The sequence below is a fragment of the Macrotis lagotis genome, chromosome 1 (genome assembly GCF_037893015.1).
Source record: "Macrotis lagotis isolate mMagLag1 chromosome 1, bilby.v1.9.chrom.fasta, whole genome shotgun sequence".
NCBI lineage: Eukaryota > Metazoa > Chordata > Mammalia > Peramelemorphia > Peramelidae > Macrotis > Macrotis lagotis.
The window spans coordinates 895,029,219-895,057,167 of NC_133658.1; the positions used below are offsets into that span (position 1 = coordinate 895,029,219).

Consider the following 27,949-nt stretch of genomic DNA (forward strand, 5'->3'; position numbering starts at 1 on the left):
GTCCAGGTGACATTTTCTCCCAACATCAGTCTCAGCCACTATCATTTTCATTGAAACATTGCTATCAGTTTGTGGTTGGTAAAAGAGATGATGGGGATAATTTCTCCGTTCTCTATTTGTTTTTTTTTTTAATTATTTGAAAGATTGGATTTGAGTTCAAGCCAAGACTGGATGAGCACTCACTGGAATATTGCAGAGAAAAATTCCTTGTTGGAGATAGTTGGACTAGAGGGTCATTGAACTCCCTTCCAAGTCCATGCTGCAGTAAGGCAAGGGACAAAATATTTCAACCATGCACCCACCACCATACTTTCTAACGGTTCTCATTATATCTCAAGGTTTAGATTTGGCAAAGGACTTTGAAGATCATCCAATTCAACTACCACATTTTACAGATCCAATTAAACCAATTTTAGCTCTCATTAGAAATCTTTAAGAAGACACTGGTTGGTCAATTTTCCAAGTGCTAAGTAATGGTTTAGTGAACAGCCAAATGAATAATCTTTTCAATTCCAAAGGTTTGGTTTCTAGGAAATTAAGGACCAGCAAGAGAGAATGATACTGTCAAAAGGTTGTAGAGGTACTAAATGCAGATCTGGTATTAAGATCCAGGGGTTTTGACTCCAAAGACCAGTTTTCTTTCCACTCTTAACTACACTGTCTCTAAGAATAAGGCTATAGTTGAATGAAAAGAGTAGTGCACTTAGGGCTTACATCCTGACTCTTCCTACCTCTTTGTCCCTAAGAATGTCATGTTGCTCTTTGTAACTATTATTTTCACATTTTTTTAAAAAAGGTAAAACCAATATAGTTCCCTATCACCTGAGGAAAATAGGAAATAAAACACTTAGTAAACTTGAAAATCACTACAGAAATGTTGTTATTTTTATTATCAAGTTCTCCTCACCTTTTTTATTATTTTTTTGCAAGGCAAATTAGGTTAAGTGACTTGCCCAAGGCCACAAGGCTAGGTAATTATTGTCTGAGGCTGGATTTGAACTCAGGTACTCCAGACTCCAGAGCCAGTGCTCTATCCACTGCACCACCTAGCTGCCCCTCCTCACCTTTTTTTGATAGAGATCAACTAGAAACCGTTTGGAACAAACAAATTGATATCTTACAATTATTCTTGTACATTTTGTGTTCTATGAATTGTCATAGATTAGTAAAATAATTGTTTTAACACTGAATAAATATAAGCTTATGTTGCTTCTGCAGTGAAACTTCTTCAGGATCCCTGGAAGTATATTCAAGGTTAATTCCAAAAGCAGACAGGATAATAGAAATGATATTTATATGTCTTCTTGTTTACACATGATTTTGATTTGTTCTTCTAGGTTTCTATATTTTCTAAGTTTTTCATTCCATGTAGATTAGAATGAATATTAAAAACAGGGATTATCTTTTATCCTTTTTTAGATCCCCAGCATTTATTCTAAAAGTGTAATGGATCATTCTTATGTTTGGATGATAGTAGACAATTTTATCTGCAATTCTACTCTGACTCCAGGAATGTCTGTTTGTTGAATTCTCAAAGTTATTTTGAGGTGTGGGGGATTTGTCAATTGTTAATTTATGAAAGATAGGGACCTTCTGGTGTATGGTGTGGGCTCTTTTTAGGTATTTGGTTGATACAAAATTTCTCATCATTTCAATTCATAGTCTATCTATGAATAAGTCTAAGGTTCTGTAACTTTCTGAGGTCAGATCCGATCCCATGTGATTGTTATAAAGCTTTTCATATCTATAAAAATATCCACTTGATTCAGCCATTTATTTGGTGTACATTTAGTGATATTTTGTTATTAGGGTTCATAGAGCCTTTTGATTTTATTCTTTTATCTTAGCTCATTCTGGTCCAGCATATTTGTTCCAGCAATAAACCAGTTTGGGTTAAATTCTCCAAATACCTATTATTAGCTTTTACTATTGCCCAAGTAAGCTAGATTAAAAAAATTTTTTCACATGTTCTGAGAATGTCTTTCAGTTTTCATCTTCTATTTTGCTAAACCAAAATTAATTTTAATGACTGCCTTAGGATGATAGATCATATGATTTGCTATTATGTAGGTTTTTGTTAGAATACTTTCCAAATTTTGTAGTCCATTTTTCAAGTCCAGCATTATAAATTGAATGGTATCATGTAGGTTGGTTTAAATGGATCCTTCTCATTGAGCTTTGATTATAGGAGGTTAGAAAGTCTCAACATATCTAGTCATAGTTTTTCCTTAGATAGTTTTCATAGGTTTCCTTAGATAGATTTCATGAAGGAGAACAAGATATTTGTAAGTCTTATCTTCTTTCATTGGTCCAATTTGACCTCTGGATTCAATCTCTATCTTTCCTTGGTGTACATTAAGAATTTTTTTATTATCCAATCCAAACAACATTTTATTATCATTAAAGAACAATTCCTTGGAATGTGTAAGCTATTTATTGTGCCTTTTCAAGTGAGTCAAGTAATTTTATTAGGTACATAGTGTGATAAATAAAATGTATTGGTTTGATTCCCTCTTTAATTTCAGATCCATACTTAATTTTCTTTAGGAGAAATGATCATGGATTTGTGGGCATTGAATGTTTCTCTGCAAAATACTACATTTTATTATAAATTATTCTTGCCATTATTGGGTAGGTAGAATATTTTAAAAGCTTATCATCTCATCTGGATGTCTATCATTCTCACTATACTTGAGTTTATTTTATGCATTTGTAGTACCTGGATAAATCATGAGTCAGGGGCTTTGTGATTTAAAAATATAGATGTTCCACCACTGTCAGCAACTTGGTCAGTAATTATCTATTACTGATAATCAGATAATCATTAAAGATTTATTAAGCACCTATTATATGACAGGACCTGGGATAGAAACCTCCAATCTAATTGGGTAGACAACATGCAAGCTTTAATTAAAAAATAGAAGGCACCAGAATTGAGAGGGGTTAGGGAAGGCTTCCAATACAATGAAATTTTAGTTAGAATTTAAAGGAAGACAGAGAGACTGAGTATTTTATTTGTGGAATAGTCAAAGGTCAATATACAAAGAGTATATGTTTGGGAATAAAGTGTAAGAATTGGTCTGTCCCTTGCTTTGAGTCCCCTGAAGCATTTGGGAAGCCATTATTATTTTAAAGTCTCCACTTCAATAGCACCAGTCCTGAACTTAGAGGATACCTGTAAAAACTGACCACGAGGTGGGACAACCCCAGAGGAAATTGTCCTAGGATAAAGGGAGCTAAATTCTTTAAATTTTCAGGTTAGCTAAGTCTTCTGTTTTTCCCTAGGGAAGTTACTGCTGTTCTTTCCCATTTCGTTCTATAACCCAAGAGAAGAGAAGACTTTTGTAAGAAGAGATTTCAAAGGTAGCCCTTTTCTTGCCTGTTATAAGCATAGTCCTGACTAAGCTTGCCTGGGAAGCAGCATTATTTATAAAACATCAAATGTCTCTGTGGGCATCATGGCCATAGGTACTAACTTCTCTTAATCTCCATTAATGCTACCAGTTTACAACTCAATAAAGGCCCTGGTTGCCATGAGAAAGGACCCAGAAAAAAATTAATAACCCCAAAGTACCACTAGGTGGCAGACTTGGCTAGAGAGAGAGAAGTCAAGGCCTTATTGTATTTTATTCCAACTTTATTCCTTTAGTCCAAGGCCTTTATTGAACTCCTTTGTTTTGGTTATACTTCACAGTTGGGGAGACAGAAGAAATAGAAAAGACTTTGACTCCCTTTAAGAAGCTTAGGGAGGGGTTGAAAAGATAAGATAAAGATATATCTTATATCTCTATAGATATAGATATATCGAAAATGTGATCGATATTGAAAAATATTCATTGACCACTTTTGGTGAAAGTCATGGTACTCCCCAATGGAAAAGAGAACATTAAGGCATAGATCGTGTTTTCCAATCAATTTTGGAGAGGCAGGGCATGTACTACCATAATAATAATAATAATAGTATAAGGCAATATTAAATGCCAGATGAAATGGTGCAAACAGTAATTGTTCTGGAAGCTTAGAAAAAGAGGGAGTTCATCTGGGAAAGTTTCACTGAGGACAAATGGTTTTAATAGTATAATTTCGGCAATCTATTGATTTGGACTACTGCTGAGAAGGGTCAAGATGCCAGCTCCACCGATGCCATTGGATACCAGTCCTGCTTCCAAATTGCCACACCTGGCAAGCAACAGGTTTGGCCAACAGGTGTGGAAAAGCACCTTGTCACCAGCTTCACCTTGCATTTCAATAAATGAAATAACTTTGATCCAGGTCTAGTCCTCTTCAATAATTACTCCAGTGGCTCAAAGTGTTCAAATGAGAAGTCTTGCCAATTCCCATAGTGCCTCTTACTTACCATAGAAGTGCCCAATTTGAACACAAACATGAAAAGACAGCAGATGAGGCTGGGAAAGCTGCAGATGTTCATCCTGCTTCTCTCCAGCAGATAAAATTGTACCACCTATACTAGATTGGGTGACCTTTACCAAAAGAATTCTAAAACTTAAGCAGAGAGACCAATGTGGGCCTCATAGGAAAGCTTTAAGGGAAATAAACCACCAAAAGAATAACTAAGACAAGGCAATGGGGGGTTTGACCTGTTGGTAAAATTTAGAGGGAACCCTGACAATACTTTTAGATCCTCAAGGAGCATAGAAATAACTGAGATAAAAGTTAAGATAAGAAGCTACTAGAAAGTATCTTCCTGATCCCCTGGCCTCAGAGGCTGTATGTATCCCAAGTGAGCTCCTCCCTTGCTATGGGAAGAAAATATGATTTGTTATAGTTGTAGCTGGACCTTACAGGATGGATAAGAAAAAAAAAGAGAGAGAAATAAAAAGGGGAGGGTGTAGCCTAAGCAAAGGTAAAATTTCAGAGGTACACCTGGGCTTCAGATTAGTAGGGAGACATATGGAGTGGAGTCCGGGAGTTAAGTTTGAGAACACTCTCTGCTGTAGCCCCATAAGCCCAGACTGTGCTGATTAACTTTTGTTTATCCTCTTAAACCATTCTAAAGCAGAATCAGTTGGTGTCTTCCCATGGCCAAAACTCAAGGCCTCCGTATGGAGTCTTCCCTGGGCTCTGTAGAATCATGATGCCACCCTCAATGCCTTTAGTGTAATCTGACACCCTCAGCAAAGCAAAGGAGAGAGTATGGATTTGTGGCTCTGTGGTTGGGTTCAAATCTGAACTCTGACACACCAGTTTTGTGACCCTTGTGAGCCTTGTCACATCATATGACTAAGACTCTATCTGTAAAATGATGAGTTTGGATTTAATGACTTCAGAGGTCCCTTTCAGCTTGAAATCTATGATCCTTTCATTATCTTCCTTCTCAAACTGCTTTTTGGTAATATCTTTATCACTCCTCAGGAGAATATCTTGTTTTTTTCCTTATTTGTCTTTTACAGATCCCTCAATTGCTAGCAATTTTGGAGAAATCTGTGTTCGTCCTGGCTGTGTGATAGCAGGTAAATAAACATCCCCTCTGTGCCCCCCCCCCCAAAAAAAGGGATTGAAACTTAAGCTGGCTCATGCCTGCAGGATCAACCATTCAGAACAGATCATGGTGACTGTTGGTGGTGAATGTCCCTTCACCTCTCCAATGTAACCTCATTCCTCTGGCCCCTACTCTCATACGATACTTCAGACTAGGGCTATCACAATCCATCTCAGCTAAGATGCTTGACAGGAGGGTAATTGGCTACTGAGCTGACAGAGGTCATGGTTGGTGTGGCTGATTGTCTTGGTTCCCACACAGACTACTATAACTTGACCTCTCCTATATAATTGAGACCCTGCTCAACTCTTTCTTCATCTCTATCCCAGACCACTGCACTTATTTATTGCTCTCCCCATCTCAAGACTCCATCCATCTTCCACATATCTCCTCCCAATCCATCCTCCTTATAGTTATCAAAGTGCAACTCTAAATGTCATCCCCATGTTCTCAAAACTCCATTGAGAATCAAATGGGAACTTAGAAACTTGTCATTTAGAACCTTTCATCATCTGACTTTTCATCACTTTACTTTCCGTCCTTGTTATAGGTTATTTCTCCATATGACCTAGTCATTCTATCATTTGGTTATTCCATATGTACAGCACTTCGTATTCCCAATCATGCTTTGCTAAAAACTATCTCTCACTCCTGGAATCCTCTCCCTTCTCATCTCTCCCTCGTGAAATCCCCAGTTTCCTTTAAAACTCAGCTCAAGTATCACCTTCTGCATGAGATCACGGTCTCAGCTGCTAGTGCTATCTCCCCCAATTATTCACGCCTACAGGCATTATTAAATACCTACTAGGTGCCAGGAATTATTGATTTGAATGTCCTTACTTGTGCAGGTGATTTCACCCAACACAATACAGACTCCCTGAATGGATGAATGAATGAATAAAAGAACAAATGAATCAATGATAACATCGTCACTTAAGATACTTAAAAACTGCTTGTTGATTGGTTGATAGTAAAAAAAACTCTTAGGAAAGGACTGGTCCAATGGAAGAGACACCAGATGGAGTCAAAAGACCTAGGTTCAAATCCGGCCTTTCAATTTACTAGCACTAGGCCTACCATGTGCTCTCCTGGACAAAACTGCCATCACTTACTTAAGTAGCTGGTAAAGGCTATGGAGCCAGTCTCCTGAATTCCAGTTTGGTGGTCTTTCCTAATCTAGTACTCTTTTCAGATCTAATCCATTGAGCCACTAGTTGCCTATGTATGGGAAAATAATGATGCCTTCACAGAAAATGAGAAGCATAGAGGGTGAGCAGGGGTGAGGGGTGAGGATGGTATGATTATATTCATTCAACAAACACCTTCATCAACAAACACCAAACAAAATATAGAGGATGCTCTTTAAGTTTCAGGAAATGAACTTCAGAAGCATCATGTCTCTGCAATTAGTATTCAAAGTATCTGGTTCTTTTATCTTTGACCAAGTAAATTTCCATTCAATCAATTTAATAAACATTTATTAAATGCATACTATGTTTCAGTCTAAGTGCTAAGGGCTGAGATCACAAAAAGAAGCAAAAGACAGGTCCTGCACTCAAAGAGTTCACAATCTAATATGGGAGACACAATTCAAACAAATTGGGGCATTTTGATGGCACAGTGAATAGAGCACTATCCCTGGAGTCAGGAGGAACCAAGCTCAAACATGGTCTCAGACACTTAATAATTACCTAGCTGTGTGACCTTGGGTGAATCACTTAATCCTATTGCCTTGCAACAACTAAAAAAAAAAAAATTCAAACAAATTATATAAAAGATCAATTGAAAATAATGGAGAGGCAACAGGCTACAATTAAGAGGGGGTAAGGTTCCCTATAAAAGACTGGATTTTAGTTGAGACAAAGAAAACCAGGAATGATGGGGGGGATTTAAGAAGAGAGAGGATTACTGATATGGGGAACAACCAGACGAGAAACCTGGATCTGATTAATGGAGTGTCTTTGTGCTTTTTATGGGCCATTCCATAATCTGTCTTTCTATATGGCCTGAAGACAGTTCTACTGTGATCCCTGAGTCTTCTCCAGGTTAAACTTCCTCAGTTCATTTCAACATTCTCACATGGAAGTATTCCAAGACTGCCATCTTGATTATCCTTGGCTAGATGTTTTCCAGTTCATCAAGAATTCCCAATAAAGTTGTGACTTCATTGATTTGGAAGTTCTCATTAGTTACACAGATGACAATCCATCCAAGTCTGTCTATTCTGGGTTACTCTTGTCCAAATCCTTCCATAAGTTTGCCCGCAGGAATGATGAAAGTGTTCCATGCTTTCTCTTGATAATACAAAGATTCCATTGAAGCACATGCACTTCTGTTGGTCATTTCTTGATCTCCCTTTTCTTTATCCAAAACATTGCACCACTAGATCACTAATTAATGTTCTCTGGAGAAATTGGAAACACTGTGATTTAATAATGCCTTGACGGGAATGTTTGAATGGAACAGTCAGCTGCTTTCTCTGGGAAGCAACAGAAAGTTATCAGAGATGAAGGCATCTGGGAATCAAGCCAAATAGAATTATATGAGGAGGACAATGTAGAGGTCATTGACTCTGACCTGGGTCAAAATCCTGCCTCTGATGACCTTAGACAAGTCCCAATTTCCCTTGCCTCATTTTCCTCCACTGTAATTTTGAAGTGGTGGGATCATATGGTCTCTGAGTTTTCTTCAAGCTTGAGAGCTATGATTTGTTATATTTCAGGACAATTTTGGAGAGAGGTTGAGAGATTTCATGAATACCCCAATGCTAGAATCCTCCCTCTGAGATGCTTGTCGCCTACTCTATATAGATCTTGTATGTATTTATTTTTTAGCATGTTGTCTGACCCACCAGAATGTGAACTCCTTCAAAGAAGGGACCATACTTTTGCCTTTTTTGTGTGTGTTCTCAGTGTTTGGCATTATCCCTGGATTGACTAATGACTCCCCCTTATCCCTGGCACACAGCAAGTGCCTAATAAATGTTTGCTGACCAACTGCTTGACTGATAGCTTCCCCCTTATCCTTGGCACATAGAGGTATCAATTGCTTGACTAACAGATATCCTAAGTGTCAAGCAAAGGAGAGGTCATCAGCTTCAGATTCCTTTTCATGATTAAAAAAATAAACCAATTAGCCTGGTGGTTGGTTAGCGTTATTTTTGTACTTATTAGGAAGGGTGCATTGTACTCATTGGGGTTCACCTAATCAACATGTTGAGGACACCAGTGAGACCTGCAATTGTACAGAAAAACTTCAATTATCCAGGACCCTCAGTTACCCACACACAACCAACAAACATTAATTAGGCACCAATTGTATATAAAGTATTGGTTTAGGTACTGGAAATAGAAATATAAAAATGGAATAGTTCCTGTTCTCAGGGAATTTATATTCTTTAGGGAAAGATGAAATGCAACACAAACATATGCACATAGGTTTTGAGGGGAAAATGAAAAGAAGAAAAGTTGATAAGAGGAGTTAGGTTTTAAAATAAAATCTTCAGGAGCAGCTGGTGGCTCAGTGAATAGAGTACTGGTCCTGGAGTCAGGAAGCCCCGAGTTCTAATTCAACCTCAGACACTAGCTGTGTGACCTTGGGCAAGTCACTTAAGTCCATTGCCTTGGGGGGAAAATAAAATCTTCAAAGGTTTCAAGGTGTGTCACTTGACTTAGTCCACATTCAGAACAGTACCCAGCTGAGTAATCCTGGGCAAGCTATATACCAGCTGTCTGTCTCAGTCTCCTCAACAGTAAAATCAGAATAATGATAACAATAACCCTAATCATAGTCCTAATAGCAATAAAAGTCTCTCCTGGGACTGTTGTGAAGATTGAATGAGGTAATATTTATAAAATGTGTAACCCACTGCCTGATACATAGTAAGTTTGAGTTCTTGCTTCCTTCCCAAGCAATCAGCCAACCAGTATCTATTAAACATATAGTAAGAACTGAGTTTGACTTTCTCTGTCTCCATCTCTCATCCAGCATAAAGAGGATTTTCATTTGGAACAATAACCCTGAAGCATCCTCAGTCAGGAAGTAGACTTGATCCCAGGGGCTAACTGGGGAAAAACCATTAGGGGAAGATCTTTGTAAGATCAAGGGAAGTTTCAGGAGAGAGATTGGGGTTGGGGATGGGGGGGTTGAGGGAAGGTATAATGGAGAGAAGGATGCACCTGGAATCAGGAGTGGGTCAAATCCAGCCTTTGATATTTATTAGCTTTCTGATTCTAGGTAAGTAACTTGATCTCTCTGAACCTCAGTCCCCTCAATTGTGAAGTGAAAGAGCAGGGTTAGATGGCCAGTGGTGGCCCTTGAAGTCTAGAATCAAACCATCTTCTTATGATAGATATGGTCAGACTTGACTATTTTGTACTTTGATAATGGTTAAGTAGGTTTTTCCCCCTTTTTATGAGGGAAGGTTCAAGGTATAGGGTATGAGAATATGAAAAAATAACAAGGGATGGCTTGGTGGTGCAGTGGATAGAGCACTGGCCCTGGAGTCAGGAGTACCTGAGTTCAAATATGACCTCAGACACTTAATAATTATCTAGCTGTGTGGCCTTGGGCAAGCCACTCAACTCCATTGCCTTGCAAAAACCTAAAAAAATAAAAATATACACACAAAGGGTATCTTTTAGCAATGGAAAAATGAACGACAATACATCCAGAAAGACAAACACACACACATACTTACAAATTTATTTCTTTGTTTGCAGAAACATATTTACATACACACATATATGTATATACATACATATTCCACATTTGTGGAATTTTTATATTATATATTTTATAATATTATATATATAATATTATTATAATATATTGAGAGTTGAAAGAGACCCTAGTGATCACCGAGCCTTACCCTCTCAAATCACAAATAAGGAAATTGAGGCTCAGAGAATCGCAGGGACTTGCTTTGGGTCACACAGATAATAAGTATCAATGACAAAATTTGTCCCAATTTGACTCCCTCCTGGTTCCAGGCACAGTCCTCTAACCATGTTACAATACTCCACCCCAACCCCTAACTCTCTTCTTTCTATGATTTTATGAGAATCTTTCCCACACAGTTTTCATACCTCAGAAGTCACTTCTTAAGTGGAGATGCTGCAGGGTCATTTTCCCAAGTGAAAAGGCTATTTGTTCAGGATGAAAGGAGCCAGAGAAAGTGAATCTCAGACCTTAGCATTGCTTAAATAAACACTGATTAATCCATCCTGTCTTGGTAGTTGTTGATTTATTGTTTGAAAAGCTGTTGAACTTCCTTCAGCCTTGGTTTCCTCATCTGTAACAGGGAGAAGATAATTTGCAGAAGTATTGTGAGAATCAAATAAGATAATGTAGGCAAAACATTTTATAAATCTTAAAGCACTATAGAAATGCTATTATTAATAAGGATAAATGCATTTTCTACTTAACTCAGAGTTCAGTTGATTTCAGTGCTCTTTTCCACGAGTATTTAATTAACCAAAGAAATAGAACAGTCTCCTAGGATGCACACTCTACCCATTCATCCATCTGTCTCACACACATTCTTCATCCCTGATTACTGTCCAGGAGAAAGGGGGTGGGGTGGGAAATGCCCTTACCAAGGGCAATTTCCCTTTGACCTGGCCATCTCCTTTATTTGGGTACCAGTTGGGATTGGAGTCAAGACCCTTCCAGGTTGGGATTCCAGGATCTCCATCATCTCCAATATTTGACATTGTGCTGGACAGCTTCTAGGATCATCCAGAACATGGACCCCACCAGCGAACCTTGTAATGACTTTTACCAGTATGCCTGCGGGGGTTGGATGAACCGCCATGTGATTCCAGAGAGCAGCTCCCGATATAGCATCTTCGATAACCTGCGGGATGAACTGGAAATCATACTTAAAGGTGAGGGGTGGAAGGGATTGTTCTGGTCAGGAATTCCAAGTTTGAACTCATGGATAGTGAGTAACCCCATGGCAAGCAGTGACTTGGTGTTGGGAGGGGGATGTAGATCACTTCTTATATGACTAGAATTGGGAGGGATTTGGGGGGAGACATTCAACTCCTCCATTTTACAGTTGAGGACCCAGACAGATTTAAATTAATTGCCCAAAGTTACCAAGCTAGTTAGTTGTTCAGGTAGTTTTTGAACCTGGGCCCTCTGATTCCCAATGCAGCTCTCTTTCCACCACACTTTGCTGGCTTATTCATACTATCTATGGTATACTAGTGGCAATACCACATTCTCACATTCCCATTTCAGGCCACAGCAAACCATTACAAAGGTGCCAATGCCCAATCTATGGCAAGATGGTGTAATCTGCAAGTATAAATGTGGTTTCAATTAACAAATCACCAGGGTTTACCTTGCACTTGGGAGACCTCAGATTTTTAGATTCATACTTCAGACCTGGAAAACACCTCAGCGCCTATATTTTGAGAAATAAGAAATTGATTTTTTAATTTTTTTTGTTTTGGTTCTTTTTTTTCCAAACTAAGTCTTCAGGAGATAAAATTACTTAATCTATCCCACATGTTGGAGGCAGATGTATTCAAATTACACATACTTCCGTTGAGTTTAGTTGAGGAAAACATTCTTAATAGCACAAAGAGCATTGGTTTGAAATCAGAGGACTTGGGTTTAAATCTGTTTTGTGAGAACTGTGTGAGACCGTGACCAGATCATTAACTGGCTCCCTGAACCTCAATGTCTTCATCTTTAAAATGGGAGGTGTTGAACTCAATGATCTCAGATCTCTAATACTTTCAAATACTAAGGATCTGATAAAATAAAGACAAGGCTAAATAAAGCTCAGTTTCCCATAGTAGTAAGAGATGTTTAGAAGATAAGGAGATGCCTCCTTCTCACAGCAGAAGTGAATTTAGTTGTCACCCCATACTTTCTCTATTCTCATAATGCCAACAGACTGAACTAGCTTACTGATCAGACAGATATCTTATGTGTTCATCAGCTGTGATCTGGACTGGCTAGAGAGAACAGGTTTTATTTCTGGTTTATTGATACTTCTGTTCCTACATTATTTCTTTCTTTCTTATTAGTTCCTACTTTCCTACCCAAAACAACATTTTTTATAAGAAAATAAAAAGAGACCCCAAAAGTGAGTTCAGAAAAACAATTAATCCACAAATCTGCTGATTCTGTGATATACACAACATTCCACACCTGTAATCCTTGACTTCTGCAATGAATGGGAGATGTATTTTCTGGACGACAGACTTTGACCTCTCCCAAGTCTCTAGCCTTCTTGCTGTGGTCAAGGACTAACCCACTCCTAAGCCTGCTCTACATCACAGGCAGAAATGACCAGGGTTCTCTGTTGTCTCCTCCTAAGGCCCCCATCCAGCTGTGCTCTCCCTTCTGCCCCAGGTGTGCTGGAGACCCCTAAAAAGGGAGACCGGAATGCCGTCCAGAAAGCAAAGATGCTCTATAGTTCCTGCATGAATGAAAGTAAGCAATGTCTGGTTTTTCTGTGCTTTGGGTCTGGGGTCATTCTAGGCTATGCTGTGTTAGCACTGCGGAAAAGAATGGAGAGGAGCTAGGTAAGAGAGACAATCAACATCTGATACTACAGTTGAGGCTAGATCCAGGCTATCCCTTTTACCCCATCATCTCCCTTGGGTTAGCTCTGCTGAGACCTGGGGACCCACAAGCATTGCAGGTCAGAGGTTGGAAAAGGGTAGAGTCATTGGTTGTGGCCCTGGGCTACTCCCTCAAACTCCATTGAGGCATCAGACTCAGACATTGAGATGCAGAGGCCAAATGTGACTGCATCTTACTTCAGGAGCAGCTGGAAGGGGAAAGGGGACCATATGGGAGTCCAGAGAGCTAGACTTGCTGTGTGATCATGCTCGGGTTCCATTTGCTTCTGGAACATGAGGTCAATGATATATTTGGTGCCTATCTCTGAGATTATACAAAGTTCTTTCTAAAGTTTCAAGATAATTGCAGAAGTGACCCTGGCAAGGTTTATCTTTGGCAGTTATGGAGTTATATGAAAATACAAGTCAAAAAAAACAGTGAATGGATGCAAGAGAGGAAGGGGTGGGGAGGGGGAGGGAAAGAGGGAAAAGGACCTAGGCCTCTCTCTCTGTGTACCTGTCAGTATTTTTGAATTACTGTCTACATTGTATTCATATATATTTCTCTATGTCTCCTCTGTGGTTTAGATTATGTTTCTATGTCACTATGTTTTTATGTTTCCATGTACCCTGATTGTTTCAGATCTATTTATGTATCTATGCCAGGCTGTTTGTTTCTCTTTATATTGTTTCTGTTCTGTATGTCCATCCATCCTTCCTTCCTTCCTTCCTTCCTTCCTTCTTTCCTTTTCTTTCTCCCTTCTTTTTCTTCCTCTTCTTCCTCTGTCTCTGTCTCTGTCTCTCTCATATTCTCCCCCTTTTCTAGGCAGCCAAGGTTAAAAGATTTGCCCAGGGTCACACAGTTAAGTGCCTGAAGGCAGATTTGAATTCAGGTTCTCATACGCCCAGGCTGCCCCAGTGTCATGTGTATAATGTCACTGTGTGTTTCTTTGTTGTATTATGGGTTTTTAAAGAAACTTCATTGACTTCCTATTGCCCCTAGTGTCAAATAGAAAATCCCCTGTTTGATTATTTTTTTTTTTGCAAGGCAATGGAGTTAAGTGGCTTGCCCAAGGCCACACAGCTAGGTAATTATTAAGTGTCTGAGACAGGATTTGAACTCAGGTACTCCTGATTCCAGGGCTGGTGCTCTATCCACTGCACCACCTAGCTGCCCCCCTGTTTGACTTTTAAAGCTGTATATAACCTGGCACCTTCTGATCTTAAACTTTATTCTTCTCTGGGGTCTCTACCTTCCATGTAGACTGCCTAAATCCTGTTCCTAGGCAACATCACCCACCTCTGTGCCTTTGTAATCACTGTGCTGTGTACCTAGAATGCCTCCTTCTTCACCTCTACCTCCAAAAATTCCTAGTTTTCTTCAAGACTCAACTCAACGGGTAGAAGGAGCTTTTATAGATGAAACACAGGAGAGAGCTGAATTTAAAGATATGATATGGTGTAAAAATGGAGTCAATAGCCAAAAGGGAAATTTAATGAGAATAAGAGAAAGGAGAGGTGGAATAGGTTAAGATATTTCATATAATAAGATGTTTTTATTACAATAAACTATTGCAATGAAGGGGGGAAGGTGAGGGGGAATGAGGGAACCTTTGCACTCATCAGAGGTGGCTCGGAGAGGAAACAGCATATATTCTCAATGGGGTATAGACATCTAGAGTAAGGAGATAAGGGGGAAGGGAGGAACTGTGAGTGATGGAGGAGAGGGTAGACCATGGGGAAGAGTGGTCAGATATAATAAATTTTCTTTTTTTACTTCTTGCAAGGGGCTGGGATTGGATGGCCTGTCTAGGACCACAGGACCAGGTGGATAATGGGCCTAAGGGGTGGTATGTGGGCTGGAGGCTTCTTGGCCCCAGGGCTGGGGATCTGTCTGCTGTGCCACTCAGCCACCCTACAGCACATTTAAGAAGAGTGACAGAGTGAAAGGAGAGAGAAAATATAGTATATGGTAGTGGAGAAGTACAAATGGAGGGAGTTGAGATCCGCAATGGCAACAGTGGAAAAATATGGAAGTATCGTTTGTGATGGACTTATCATAAAGAGTGTGATCCACCCATGACAGAGCTGGAGGTGTTAGAACACAGACTGAAGCACATCATTATTATTATTATTATTATTTTGGGGGGTGCAGGGCAAATGGAGTTGGGTGGCTTGCCCGGGGCTGCACAGTTGGATGATTGAGGCTGGATTTGGCCCCGGGTGCTCCTGGCTCCAGGGCCGGTTCTCTGTCCACTCTGCCACCTGGCCACAATTATTATCATTATTATTATTATTATTATTATTATTATTATAATTTTTCATTTTCCTTTACTTTATGTGGGTCTATATTTTTGGGGGGAGGGGATATTATGTTTACTCTTAAGAATATTTTAGTACTGTATAAAAAACATCATTTGTACAAAAATAGGAATAAATTAAAAAATTTTTTAAAAAGACTCAGCTTAAAAAACACTTTGTGCAAATCACCTCTGAGTCCCCCTGATGAACCTTCCTCTCTAGGGTTAATGTCCACGCCCTCTGTATGTAGCTTATATGTAGTTATTTATTTCCATGCTGTCTCCACTATTAGACTATGAGTTCCTAGAGTGCAGGGACTATGATTTTGCCCATCTTTGTACCCACAATACTTCAGGCAGTGCCTAGCAAGGGGTGGTATGTGGGCTGGGGGCCTCTTGGCTCTTTCATTCACTGTGCCTTTTTCTATTGGGTTCTGCATATTTCTAGGATAGTGTATGTTGTACTTTTGTTTTATTTTTATACTTGTTTTTTCTGTATCATATGTATCTATAACTTTACATGGTATAGTGCTATATGGGAATAAGAGATGAGAATATATGCACACCGAATACTTACTCTATTTAGAAACTGTGCTAAGAATTTTCCAAATCTTATCTCATTTAATGATGTGTGTTTCTATGTGCTTTTGGTATTTTCATGTCTGTTGGGTGTTATTCACATTTTGCAAACTAGATGTCTCTCTTTGCATTGGTGTTTCTATGTTTATATTTATAGTACTTGAGCCATTCATGATTTTGGATGGGCTCCTGTTCCTTTACAATTCCTGGGTGTTTGGATGTGTATCACCATTTCCAATTTCAGGTCTGATTGAATCACGGGACTCACAGCCCCTGTTAAAGATCCTAGAAATTGTGGGAGACTGGCCAGTGGCTACTGACAATTGGAAAGAAGTCAGAGGTATGTGAGACTCCCTATCTTCTTGCCCTTCTACCAACAGCATCTTTCCCTGGATCTGGGAAACTATCCTGGCAAAGAAGGGAAAATTGGAGGGAAAAAAAGAGTGGTCCTGTTAGACTTGGAACAGGGCCAACATTGAGCCTTCCTAGAGTATCACATTAAAGTCAAAGGACTTGGGTTCCTCATCTCTTCTCTCTAGTTCTCAGTTTTGTCATCTATGAAACAGAAAGAATAATATTTGCCCAACTTATTTCCCAGGGATTCCATAAGTATAAAATGAAATAATGTATATAAAATGATTTATAAGAGTCAATAAGTGATAGAAAGGTATAAGAATATACTCTGAAAAATAAGACGTCAGTGTTTACTTATGGTTTGTCTCTCTGCTCCCAGGACTTTAAGACAGATGACTCTTCTCCCACCCCTATCCTCAGGCTAGGGAGAGCTATTGGTGCTTGCAAGAAAGATTGGTAGACTTGTTTCTCACAATCCATCAAAACGATGGAGCTTTTCAAGACTCTCCCCACCCCTGACTGGTGAAGGGGAATGAGCCCTAGTCATTAGATCTATAGTCTAATTCCCTAATTTGTTGGAGACAAAACCAAAGCCAAAACAAAAGAAATGCTTTTCTATCTATTCTTTCTCTGCTTTATAGGGAAAGTGGAAGTATAAAATGTGTTTATAATAAGGAAAAATGAAAAGCCAAGGAAGGAAATGGGCCATATCAAAATATAAGGACATTGATAATTAGTAGGTCTTAAATTCTTTTAATTCTATCCTTATAAAGGGCCCTGAATATGGAATTGGAAACTTTGGTATGAAATTAAGCTTCTTCCATAATCAAATCTGAGGCAAGTTAATTTCTGTAGCTTGGACAGGCACAGATCCCAAGATCTCTCCAGTTTGGGCAGGGGCTGACCTGCTCATCCCTTCTACACCCATTTTGACAAGTAAGGGTTGGTGCTTCCTGAGAGTTAACCACAAGGTCCTATTTTCACAGAATCCTAGGATGGCTCATGGATGAATTCTCACTGACATTATAACTCTTGAGTAATGATGTATTTCCCCATTAATAAAATAGTCAATCAGTCTTAACCAAAACATTTACTAAAAATGCCAAGTAAGCACATAATATACAAAGTATTCCAATCATAAACCATCTCCTACTGATGCACAATTAGTGATGGAAACAGTCAGCACACACCTAAAACTCCAGGTAGTAAAGGAAACAAGACTCTGGAACTGTAAACTTTGTTGTCTTCTTTTTATCTCAGAAATTCTCCATAAAATTTCCTTGATGAATCACTTTAGTATTGAATGGATGTTTGTATCACTAAGTTAGATTGAACTGGTCCATGCAAGGCTTGATTTCTCTTCATCTCAGGAATAATGTTGTTTTCTTCTCATTTCTATTCTTCTCCACAGCAAATGATAATAAAGAGTAGGATATATGCTCTCTACTCCTCAACTTTCAGGTATAAAAAAGAGCAGACTATATGAAGAGGAGAATATATTTTCTCAAAACAGGGGTTGGGGACCATGAATAGATTTCAGGATATGTGTAATTGAATGGGGGTGGGGGATGAAATCTTTACTTCAATATATTTGATTTCCTCTGTGATTCTATGCATTTAAAAAACACAATTCTAAGTAGGGTCAATAGGTTTCACCAGATTGCCAAAGGGTTCCATGTTGCAAAAATGGTTAAGAATCTGTGCTCCCAGCTCTGATGTTTTAAAAGTCTTAAAGTCCCTTCCAGTTAGCAATTTTCTGTCTTTTGGTCCCCTCCAACCCTGACATTCAAAATTCTAATTTTTTTAGATCTGATAGTCTATGCTCTCAAACCCCAGATTTGTCATTTTTATTCAGGTCTAGTATCCCATATCCTTAAGGTTCCTCCTGATAAGTTGGTGTAGTGAACAAAGCATTGACTTTGGAGTCAGGAAGATGAGAGTTTGAATCCCAGCCTCAGACACTTTCCATTTACTAGCTGTGTGACCTTGGGCAAGTCATTTCACTCTGATTGTCTAACATCCAGGGCCATCTCCAGTCATTCTGATTCATATCTGGCCACTGAACCCAGATGACTCTGGAGGAAAAAGTGAGACTGGCAACTTAGCACAGTAACTTCCTCACCCAAATCTAGCATCAGCTCCCTAGGGCAAACCTAATCATCAAGGTTCCTCCCACTTCTTATATTCTCTGTTCTAAGTTCTTCCAGTTCTAATAGTCTATGTTCTAGAGTTCCTCCCAGTTCTGATATTCTCTGTTCTAAGTGCTGTCCCAGCTCTGACATTGTTTAAGTTTCCTCTTAGATCTAACATTCTAGGTTCTAAGGTCCCTCTCAATTCCAATGTTCCTCTTAGTCAGACATTGTCAGTTCTAGGGTCCTTCTTGGCTTGAGATTCTCTATTTTGATTTCCTCCTAGGGTTAACATTCTGGGTTCTAAGATTCTTTCCAGTTCTGACATCCTATGTTCTAAGGTCCTTCATAGTTCTAACATCTATGAATTCAACTTCCTAGAACCTTACTGGGTCATGGAAGAAAAGCTCTCAATGATGAACTCCCAGTTCAACAAACGGCTCCTTATTGACATGTTTGTTTGGAATGATGACAGAGACTCCAGAAGCCACATCATCTATGTAAGTACCACACTGGTCCCTCAGCTCAGTTAAGAGGGAAAGAGACCTAGCTGACTAGGCCAGTTGGCATGGTGCCCACTGACTAGGCATTCTACTATAGGAACTACCTTCAACCTCTTGTCAGTGGTTTGGGGACTTGGTCTCCCAAATACCCAACCCATCATCTGATGGGGATTTTAGACAAGGAAGACACAGAGCAGAATCTTTAATGGTCCATCTGAACTTGAGCTTGAAAAAACAGCTACTGGGATCTGGGAAAGAAACCTCACCACTCTTTTTCTGATTCTGCTGGGCATAGGGGAATGATCCTCTTATGAAGGCCCTGTGGCTAGTAGTGGCCCCTTTCCCTTAATAAGGAAATAGATGTATTTTAGAGTGGAATCTTCTGTTCCCAAAGCTGATTTCCAACCTGTATTACAGAAGTCCAGGAGGGTTTAGGAGAGACATAGCTCCAAACTACAAAAAACTGTGAGTCACTCACTGGAAATCAAACATGCTTTTATTTACTAAAGATCAGTCAAGGCAATTAGTTGTGGCAACAGAAAACTAAGGAGAAATTAATTTTATTGGCTTGCTAATTATTTTCCCCTGGCAATTAGCAGAGCAATTCATTTTATTGGCATACTAATTGTCTTCCCTGAAAGGAAGTGGATAGAGAAGCTGCTATTTCTATAGAGCTTTAAGGTTTGCAAAGCATACTGCATCTTTGTGATTGCATTCAGATTTGAAGTCAGAAGGACCTGAATTCAAATTTAGTCTCAGACTTGTTGGTTGTGTGACCCTGGACAAAGGACTTAACCTCTGTCTGCCTCAGTTTCCTCATATATAAAATGGAGTTAGTAGTAGCACCTACATCTCAGGATTATTTTGAGGGTCAAATATATGTATGGAGTTTTGCAAGCCTTTGTCAGTTGCTATCATCATCATTCTAACATTCTGAACTCTTGACCAAAAGCAAGCTGCCCTTTTATTGATCGGATCATGACACAACATAGATGGACTGAAAAGGGCTGCCCTCTAATAACTTTATCTTGGGGCAATAGAGGAATTGAGTTCAGTCCTCCTCCTCTAGGATCACTCTCAGTATGGTCATCAGCTGTGGGGGTGGGTGGGGTTGTACTTCACATCTTCTCCTGTATTTGGTCTGCAGATTGATCAACCATCACTGGGCATGCCTTCCAGAGACTACTACTTCAACAGTGGCAATTACCAAAGGGTCAGTGCATCCTTTCATCAAGGGTTCCTTGAGGAGATGCATATAGATGTGTGGTTTTTATTTGTTTATTTGCTTGATCTTGGTTTAGTTTTGTTGAGAGATAGGGTTAAGTGACTTGCCCAGGGTTACACAGTTTGGGTCCTCTTACTCCAGGACTGGTGATCTATCCACTGTACCACCCAGCTGCCCTGAAACACAGATGTTTAGAAGATAGTCCTATCCCTATGTATACACACACACACAAAATACTTTCCACCCGCCAGTGCTGCCAGTGATTTCTATCACACAAATAAGCCCTTGTTCCAATTGTAAAACAATGAGAGTTGGCATCCAACCCTCTCTTCTACTTCAAATTCATGTCTTTCCCCTATGTGTAGAACTATATGACTGGAAATTGCCAGGAAATTCCCTCATTCATAAGAAGAAAACCTTTATAAAAAGAAACTGGTGGATGCAGTTGACTAGATTCCAGCTGACCTGGCTGGGGATTCTGTTAAAGGGCTTCCTTACCCACTGGGAGGACAGTTGAGATACCTCTCTAGTTTTATTTCTTCTTCTGAAAATGAAAGATCTGGAACAGATTCCATTTAAGGATCTTTCATGAAAAGTGCACAAAATATAACGAAAAGTCCCTGAGTTTATGGCCATAGGACCTGGGTTCAATTTTTTTTTTCCACTTACAAATGATGTAACCTAAACACATATTTTACTTTCTCTGAATCTCATTTTCCTCATCTATAAAATAAGGGAGTAGGACTTCAAAGGACTTCAAAGGTCTCTTCTGGCTCTAAGTCACACATTCCCTCCTGTACCTCTGAAATTTTTCATAATACCTGGGGCAGGATGGAGTGAAAGAGTCCCAGCTATAGTCAGATCTTGAGTTCTAATCCTGGTTCTGTCCCTAAAAGCACTCTGCCCTTGACCCAGCCCTCTCTTCTTTCTGAAACTAAGTTTCTTCCTGTCAAATGAGAAGATTGGGAAAGATGATCTCTTAAGGTCTCTTCCAACTCTAAATCTTGGGATCTTCTTAAATGTGGAGTTTGAAGCTTCCTTAGGCTGGTGGATGTGTGTGCCAATGAGATGAGGTATAAAAACTCAAACTTGGACATTGGGTGGGACTGGACCTTCTGCTTGAGTGTCTCTGCTTCTCCTATTTCTCTTCTGACCCATCTATGTCTCTCTTCTGTCCCAGGTGCGGGAAGCATACTTCCAGTTCATGATCAATGTAGCTAAGATGATTCGGGCCGATCTGAACTTCACCAAAGATGATGACTTTGTGGAGAATGAAATGTTGTTGGTGATGAAATTTGAAACTGAAATTGCCAATGTGAGTATTGACATTAAGGCCTGGGAGATCAAACAATTCTTATTAAGCATCTTAGCCCTCAGAGGGTTGGAGATAACAAAGACAGGACAAATTGGGTGTAGCTGCAGAGGGGCAAAAGCAGGTCTGGGAAAGGTTTTGAAAGGCAAGATTGTAGCTACTTGAAGGTCAAGGAAGTCAGAGATGAGGAAGTAGAGTAGTCTAGTCTTGAGGAACACTAGGGAAAATGTTTGGGTGGGATTTGTCTTCAAGAGAAGAAAAGTAGAGTTCATGTGAGAAAGATGAAGTGTATTGTAGGACCAAAGATTTGTGTTGGAAATCATACTTTGCTACTGAGTCTTTTTATGACTTTGAACAAGTTACTTCTTTGAACCTCAGTTTACTCCTCTATAAATTAAGCGATAGGGGCTAGATGATTTCTAAAATTCCTCCTAGCTCTAACAAAATCCTTGATGGAGAACATGAATATGCTCAAAGACCATTTGGTTAAGCCTTTCATTTCACAAATGAGAAAAACTAATGTTATTTATCCAAGGTCACTTTAAGGAGCATCAAGGGTGAGAATTGAACCCATGACTTCTGAATCCAGAGTCAGTGCCCTTTGCCATATTATTTACACACTGCATTCCAGAAGGGCTATCATTTGACATTTATTAATGACCAGAATTTAATTAATCAACCAAAAAACATTTATCAGTTATTATCTCTGTGCTAGATCCTATGCCTGACTTAAATTTCCCCTGAGGATCATGGGATTGCATGGGGGGAGCAAAGAGAAACCATGGAGATTTTGACCTGTGGATTCTTGGGTATATGTTTCTGGACAGTTTTAGGAAATTGCCCCCACCATTGGTGACCCATTTTTAAATCTCCCCTCCAGGCCACTTTACCTCAAGAGGAAAGACATGATGTCACTCTCCTCTATCACAGAATGAACATATCTCAGCTCCAGAGAACCTTTGCTTTCAAGGTAAATTTGCAACTTTCTCAGTTTCTCATCTTTCTGTCTGAAGCATTATCTGATCGGGGATGATATATGCCATATTTATACCAACAAAAAAAAGAAAAAGATAGATAACTGGAGGCTCATTGAATATATTTCAATTAATTAATCATTTATTTATTGAGCACCCACTGGGTCCTTTCCTGTCATTTAAAAAAAATTTCTTCCTATCTTTTGAACTCATCATTCAACTGAAACTGCTTTTTCTGAATTTACCAATGATCTCTTAATTGCCAAATCCAATGACCTTTTCTCAGTCTTCATCCTTCATGACCTCTTCATGAACATTTATACTCTTTTTTTTAATTTAATGGCAGCCCTGGTTCTCTTACCAGTCTGACCTCTCTTTAGTCTTCTTGGTGAAGGTTTTACTCATTAACATTGGGCATCCTCCAAGTTTCTATGCCAAGCCATCTTCTTTTCTCCCTCTATATTTCACTTAATGACCTTGAATGTCCATGAATTCAACCATCATCTCTGTGAAGATAATGCTAAGATTTATTTGTCTAGCCCTGACCTTCTGTCTCACATCTCCAAATGTTGTTGAACATCTCATCCTGGATATCTATCTGAGTCTTTATTTTGATCATGGATGGAGGCGGAAGATACTGGGTCAGGATCAGGCAGTAGAAAGACAGGTCAGCTGGGGTACCACCATTTTCCCACTCACCCAGGTTTCCTAATCTAATCCCACTGTCACCTCATCCCTTGATTTTACTTCTGCAATATCTCTCCAATATATCCCCTTGTCTTCTTGTGTTCTTGGATCTTGGATGCCAAGTTGAAACAGTCCCTCACCACTTCATAAGTGGACTAGTGCCATAGCTGGTGGGTCTGCCTCCCTCAAGTCTATCTGAAGACCATTTCTACTCAGTAGGCTCCAGAAACTCCCTTTTGCTTATAGGATCAAATGAAAAATCATCTATTTGACCTTTAAAGCCCTCTATGGCCTCTCCCTTCCATTTTGATCTTCTCTGACATTGACCTTCTGGCACATGATCCTATTTCCTAACTATCCCTTTTCAAAGGCTAACCCCATGTCTGGAATTCTTTCCCTTTTTGTGCCCTCCTCTTTACTTCTCTGTCTTCCTTCAAATTTCAGCTAAAATCCTGCCTCCACTTCTGTAAAACACCATTCTGGAGGCACCGTTAATCTTAATCTCTTCCTTCTGAGATGGACCCTAGTGGATCTGGTCTTTTTCTTATTATTTTGTTGTTCCCATGATTTCTTCCCCCTGGATATAAGCATCTTAAGGGCAAAATATTTTTACACTTTTGTTGTATCTACAGCATTTAAGACAATGCCTAGAAGCCAATAAGGTACATAATAATTGGTTTTAGATATATGAAACACTCTGCCAAATTCAGGATACTGTGACAGAAACTTCAGAGCTCCTGCCCTCATGAAAATTTTGTTCTATTGGAGTATAACATTAGTATCTACTATCATCTGTTCATACCCAATAGATTGTAAGTATCTTGGAGCCAGGGACTGGTCCAGTTTTGTCTTCACATTCCAAGTATCTATCACAGAACCTAGTTCATAGTAGGCCCTTCATTTATTGATTGAAGAATAGAGCTGGAATGGGATTTTCATGTAAGTCCCTCATTTTGCAGATGAGGAAAGTCAGACACATGGGAGAGAAAAGATTTCTCCAAGGCCAACAATTACATATCATGCATGAAGTACCTATTGTCTAGGGCACCATGTGGGCACCCTCGTCACCTGCCAGTGAAGCAGTCTTCTCATTTTATTTCCTGAGTTTTACAATTTTTCCCCTAAACTCACTTCCTGCTCCCCACAGAAGGTGCTCTGTTAGTCTTTCTATTGTTTCCATGGTATACATTGAACTTAGTTGAATGTGATGAGAGAGAAATCATATCCTTACTTCAAGTCTCTTCTCACCTCATCCATTTACTTCAAAACTGTTTTTTCCTAAAATGGAGGTCTGAACAAACCACACTTTAAATCCATTACCTTCCGTGGTTACCCATTACCTTCAGGACCAATTATAAATTTCCTGATTGGCATTAAAAGTCCTTTATCTCTTCATCCCAATATCTTACTTTACTTCTTATCTTGCTTACTCCCTTTCACTGACACTGGCTAATTGCTATTTCTCCCATCAGATATTCTATTTCCCACCTCCGGAACTTTGAACTAGAATACTCTCCCTTCTCCTATCTGACTCCTAGTATCCCCAGTCTTTTTCAGAGGGAGACTCAGTAAAAAAAGATTGTTGGATGTGGAATCATGAAGACCTTATGAATGGTGCAAACTGAGGCAAGTCACTTAACTGCTGTTTGCCTCAGTTTCCTCAAGTGTAAAATGAAATGACAAAAGCACCTACCTCTCAGGATTGTTGTAAGGATAAAATAAGATGATATTTGTAAAGCTTAAAACATGATGCAAAATGCTAATTTGATTATTCAAGATTCCACTCAAAAGTCTTTTTTTCGTGGAAGAGGCTTTTCCCAATCCCCCTTAGCATAAACACCCCAGTTATCTTCTCTCTGACTTAATCATCCATTTACACTACTTAGTGGTAGTTGTTTTTATTGTTGTTGTTCAATTGTTTCAGTTGTGTTCAACTCTTCATGACCCCATTTGGGGTTTTCTAAGCTCCTGGAGTGGTTTGTCACTTCCTTCTCCAGCTCATTTTGCAGATGAGGAAACTGAGTTGCCCAGAGTCACACAGCTGATAAATGTCTGAAGCCAGATTCGAACTCAGGAATATGAGTCTTTCTGCCCCTCAGTCCAGAGAGAGCTCTATTTACTTTACTAGCTGCTGTACTACTTATAACTTGTATGTAATTAATTATTTTTAAATTGTCAACTCTGTTGTTCTTGTTGCTTATTCATTCTTTTTTTTTGAGAAAGATGACAGAAGGCATTCTGTTAATCTTTACATTGCTTCCATGGTATACATTGATCTAAGTTGAATGTGATAAGAGAGAAATCATATCCTCAAGGAAGAAAAATAAAGTATTAAGAGATAGCAAAATTACATAATAAGATATGTTTTTTCCCCTAAGTTAAGGGTAATGGTCTTTGGTCTTCATTCAAACTCCACAATTCTTTCTCTGGATACAGATAGTACTCTCCATCACATCCTTCCAGGCTTCCTTGAATTCCCGTTGCTCCTGGTCTCTAATAGAACAGTAGTGTTCCATGACATACATATACCACAGTTTCCTAAGCCATTCCCCAATTGAAGGACATTTACTTGATTTCCAATTCTTTGTCATCGCAAACAGGGCTTGCTATGAATATTTTTGTGCAAGTGATGGTTTTACTCTGTTTCATAATCTCTTTGGGGTATAGACCCAGTAGTGGTATTGCTGTATCAAACGATATGTACATTTTTGTTGCTCTTTGGGTGCAACTCCAAACTGCTCTCCAAAAAGATTGGATGAATTCACAGCTCCACCATTAATGCATCAGTGCCCCAGACTTCCCTCATCCCCTCCAACATTTATCATTGTCTTTTTTGGTCATATTGCCCAGTCTGAGAGGTGTGAGGTGGTACCTCAGAGAGGCTTTAATTTGCATTTCTCTAATAAGTAATGATTTAGAGCAATTTTTCATATGACTATGGATTGCTTTGATCTCCTCATCTTTAAATTGCCTTTGCATATCTTTTGTCAATTGGAGAATGGTAAAGCCATTATTCTTTCTATTATACCACATCAGGTCTGTGACCCTATCTCAAAGAACTTCAACTGGACTGTCTTTATACAAATTGTCATGTCCTCGGTGAACATTGACATCCTGGAGAATGAGGAGGTGGTGGTGTATGGAGTTCCTTACCTCCAGAATCTTCAAGACATCATCAGAAGGTACCCAGCCAGGTGAGCTTGGGCATGGTCAGCCCTCAGCAACATAGTTGTGATGGCTTTGAATTTCTGGTTTCATCAGCCTCAGTCTCTCCTTGTTACTTTGTTTTTACTCCTTCTGTGATATCCTCTCCGTATATCTTGGGTGATTTTCAAGCATCCAGTGCTCCAGATTTCCAACACCAACATTTTCATCAAACTTGCTCCCAAGAAGGGAGTCAAATGTGTTTATTCACACTAAGGTGTAAATGACTGATAAGGTGAGATGCACTATCCCTCCCCAGAAATATTTACATTTTCAACTTTGAAAAATTTAGTTTCTTTTGGTGAAATTTCAGATGGAAAGAGAAACCTAGGATAAGGAAAGGAATCTTTCCTTAGATCTCTAAATCTCATCCTCTTCTCAATTGGCTATTCCTCTATTATATGAAGCCAGACTTATCATCTCCAGTTGGGAAGTCTTTTTATCTGGCCATGAGGAACCAGAAGACCCTGGTTTCTTCCTCAGACACTAATGAGGAACTCTACTCACTTGTTCCCAGAACCATCCAAAACTATCTGGTCTGGCGCCTGGTGCAGGATCAAATTAGTAACTTGAGTCATCGATTCAAGGAAGCCCGAATCAGCTATCGTAAGGTAAGTCACCCCATATATGCCTGATGAATAGAACAAGACTCTCAGATCTGCTCCACATTCCTCTTTAGGAGAATTCCTATATTTTTTCCACTTAGATCTTTAATCAGAGTAAAGAACCTCCAGTGAGGAAGCGCCTCCCTCCTGTACAGGTTGGCAGTTTTTCTGTAACTAATAATTTTAGAAAATTATCTAATTCTTAGGTCACATAGCTAGTATACATCAGAAGGAGACTTGACCCTCCATTTTTTTTATCTCCAGCTCAGTATCCATTACTCCTCACTAACATTCAAAATAATCTGGTACATTTGAAAGACAGGTGAATGTAGAATTGTAGGAGCTGGGTTCAGATTTTGTCTCTGTGGGATATTAGACAGATCACTTCCCATCCTCAGCCTCATCTTTAAAATGTGAGAGTTCAACTGAATGACCTCTAAAGCAATCAACAGTTCACAAGTATTAATTCTATGGTTTCAAAATTGATCCTTGACACCTAGTGGAAATATTCAGCATCAGAGAGAGCAAAGAACCAGATACTATTTTCCAATAGATTGGATAGGGAATAAGACTGAGACAGTGTTGCACCCAAACTTTGGAATGTTTAGACCAGATGTGCAGTCTCAACCTTAGTTTAAGGTATTAAATGAGGGGAAGTTGACACCTGATCACTGTGCCTCTTTCCTTATGGAGGGTCTTGGCTTAATTTCCTAAATTGACTCCTTTCTCATAATCTCTACTGATGTGTCAGGAAAAAATGAATTTGTTTATACTCATATATGTGAATACCAATATGGACTGTGTAGCTTCGGCCCAGGTCCCCTTGAGTAGTTCAACATTGAATCCAACTCCTCCCAAGTCATCTTCTCCTCAACTCCATGTCCTACTCCATGAAAGTGCATGCCTCCAATTCATACATATAGCTACCCCTCCAACCCCTCTGTGATGATTAAAAGTGTTAGAAAGATATAGTTCTGGGGGCAGCTAGGTGGTG

At 39.3% G+C, this 27,949-nt stretch overlaps 1 protein-coding gene and 2 long non-coding RNA genes across 5 annotated transcripts in view; 1 reads left to right on the forward strand and 2 right to left on the reverse strand.

Annotated features, from left to right (window-relative positions):
• The window catches only part of MMEL1 (membrane metalloendopeptidase like 1), a 69,670-nt gene that overhangs the window by 21,471 nt on the left and 20,250 nt on the right, over window positions 1–27,949 (forward strand). For all 3 annotated transcript variants that reach the window (XM_074218669.1, XM_074218670.1, XM_074218671.1), the window contains exons 3-13: window positions 3,286–3,363; window positions 5,412–5,471; window positions 11,227–11,388; window positions 12,872–12,952; window positions 16,207–16,302; window positions 18,827–18,945; window positions 20,096–20,161; window positions 21,354–21,488; window positions 22,366–22,455; window positions 26,183–26,340; window positions 26,868–26,961. In XM_074218669.1, the coding sequence (XP_074074770.1) occupies window positions 3,286–3,363; window positions 5,412–5,471; window positions 11,227–11,388; window positions 12,872–12,952; window positions 16,207–16,302; window positions 18,827–18,945; window positions 20,096–20,161; window positions 21,354–21,488; window positions 22,366–22,455; window positions 26,183–26,340; window positions 26,868–26,961 (1,139 nt within the window). The remainder of the gene's footprint in view (window positions 1–3,285; window positions 3,364–5,411; window positions 5,472–11,226; window positions 11,389–12,871; window positions 12,953–16,206; window positions 16,303–18,826; window positions 18,946–20,095; window positions 20,162–21,353; window positions 21,489–22,365; window positions 22,456–26,182; window positions 26,341–26,867; window positions 26,962–27,949) is intronic.
• On the reverse strand, window positions 6,964–10,266 carry LOC141509269 (uncharacterized). The gene is made up of 2 exons (XR_012474628.1): window positions 8,078–10,266; window positions 6,964–7,979 (listed from the first exon to the last, which is right to left on the reverse strand). It is a non-coding gene; the product is annotated as an uncharacterized LOC141509269 (long non-coding RNA).
• Window positions 10,276–27,949, reverse strand: part of LOC141509268 (uncharacterized) — a 28,253-nt gene continuing 10,579 nt past the window's right edge. Inside the window, exons 2-3 of the long non-coding RNA XR_012474627.1 lie at window positions 11,850–11,912; window positions 10,276–11,369 (exon numbers count right to left, since the gene is read on the reverse strand). This is a non-coding gene — a long non-coding RNA (uncharacterized LOC141509268). The remainder of the gene's footprint in view (window positions 11,370–11,849; window positions 11,913–27,949) is intronic.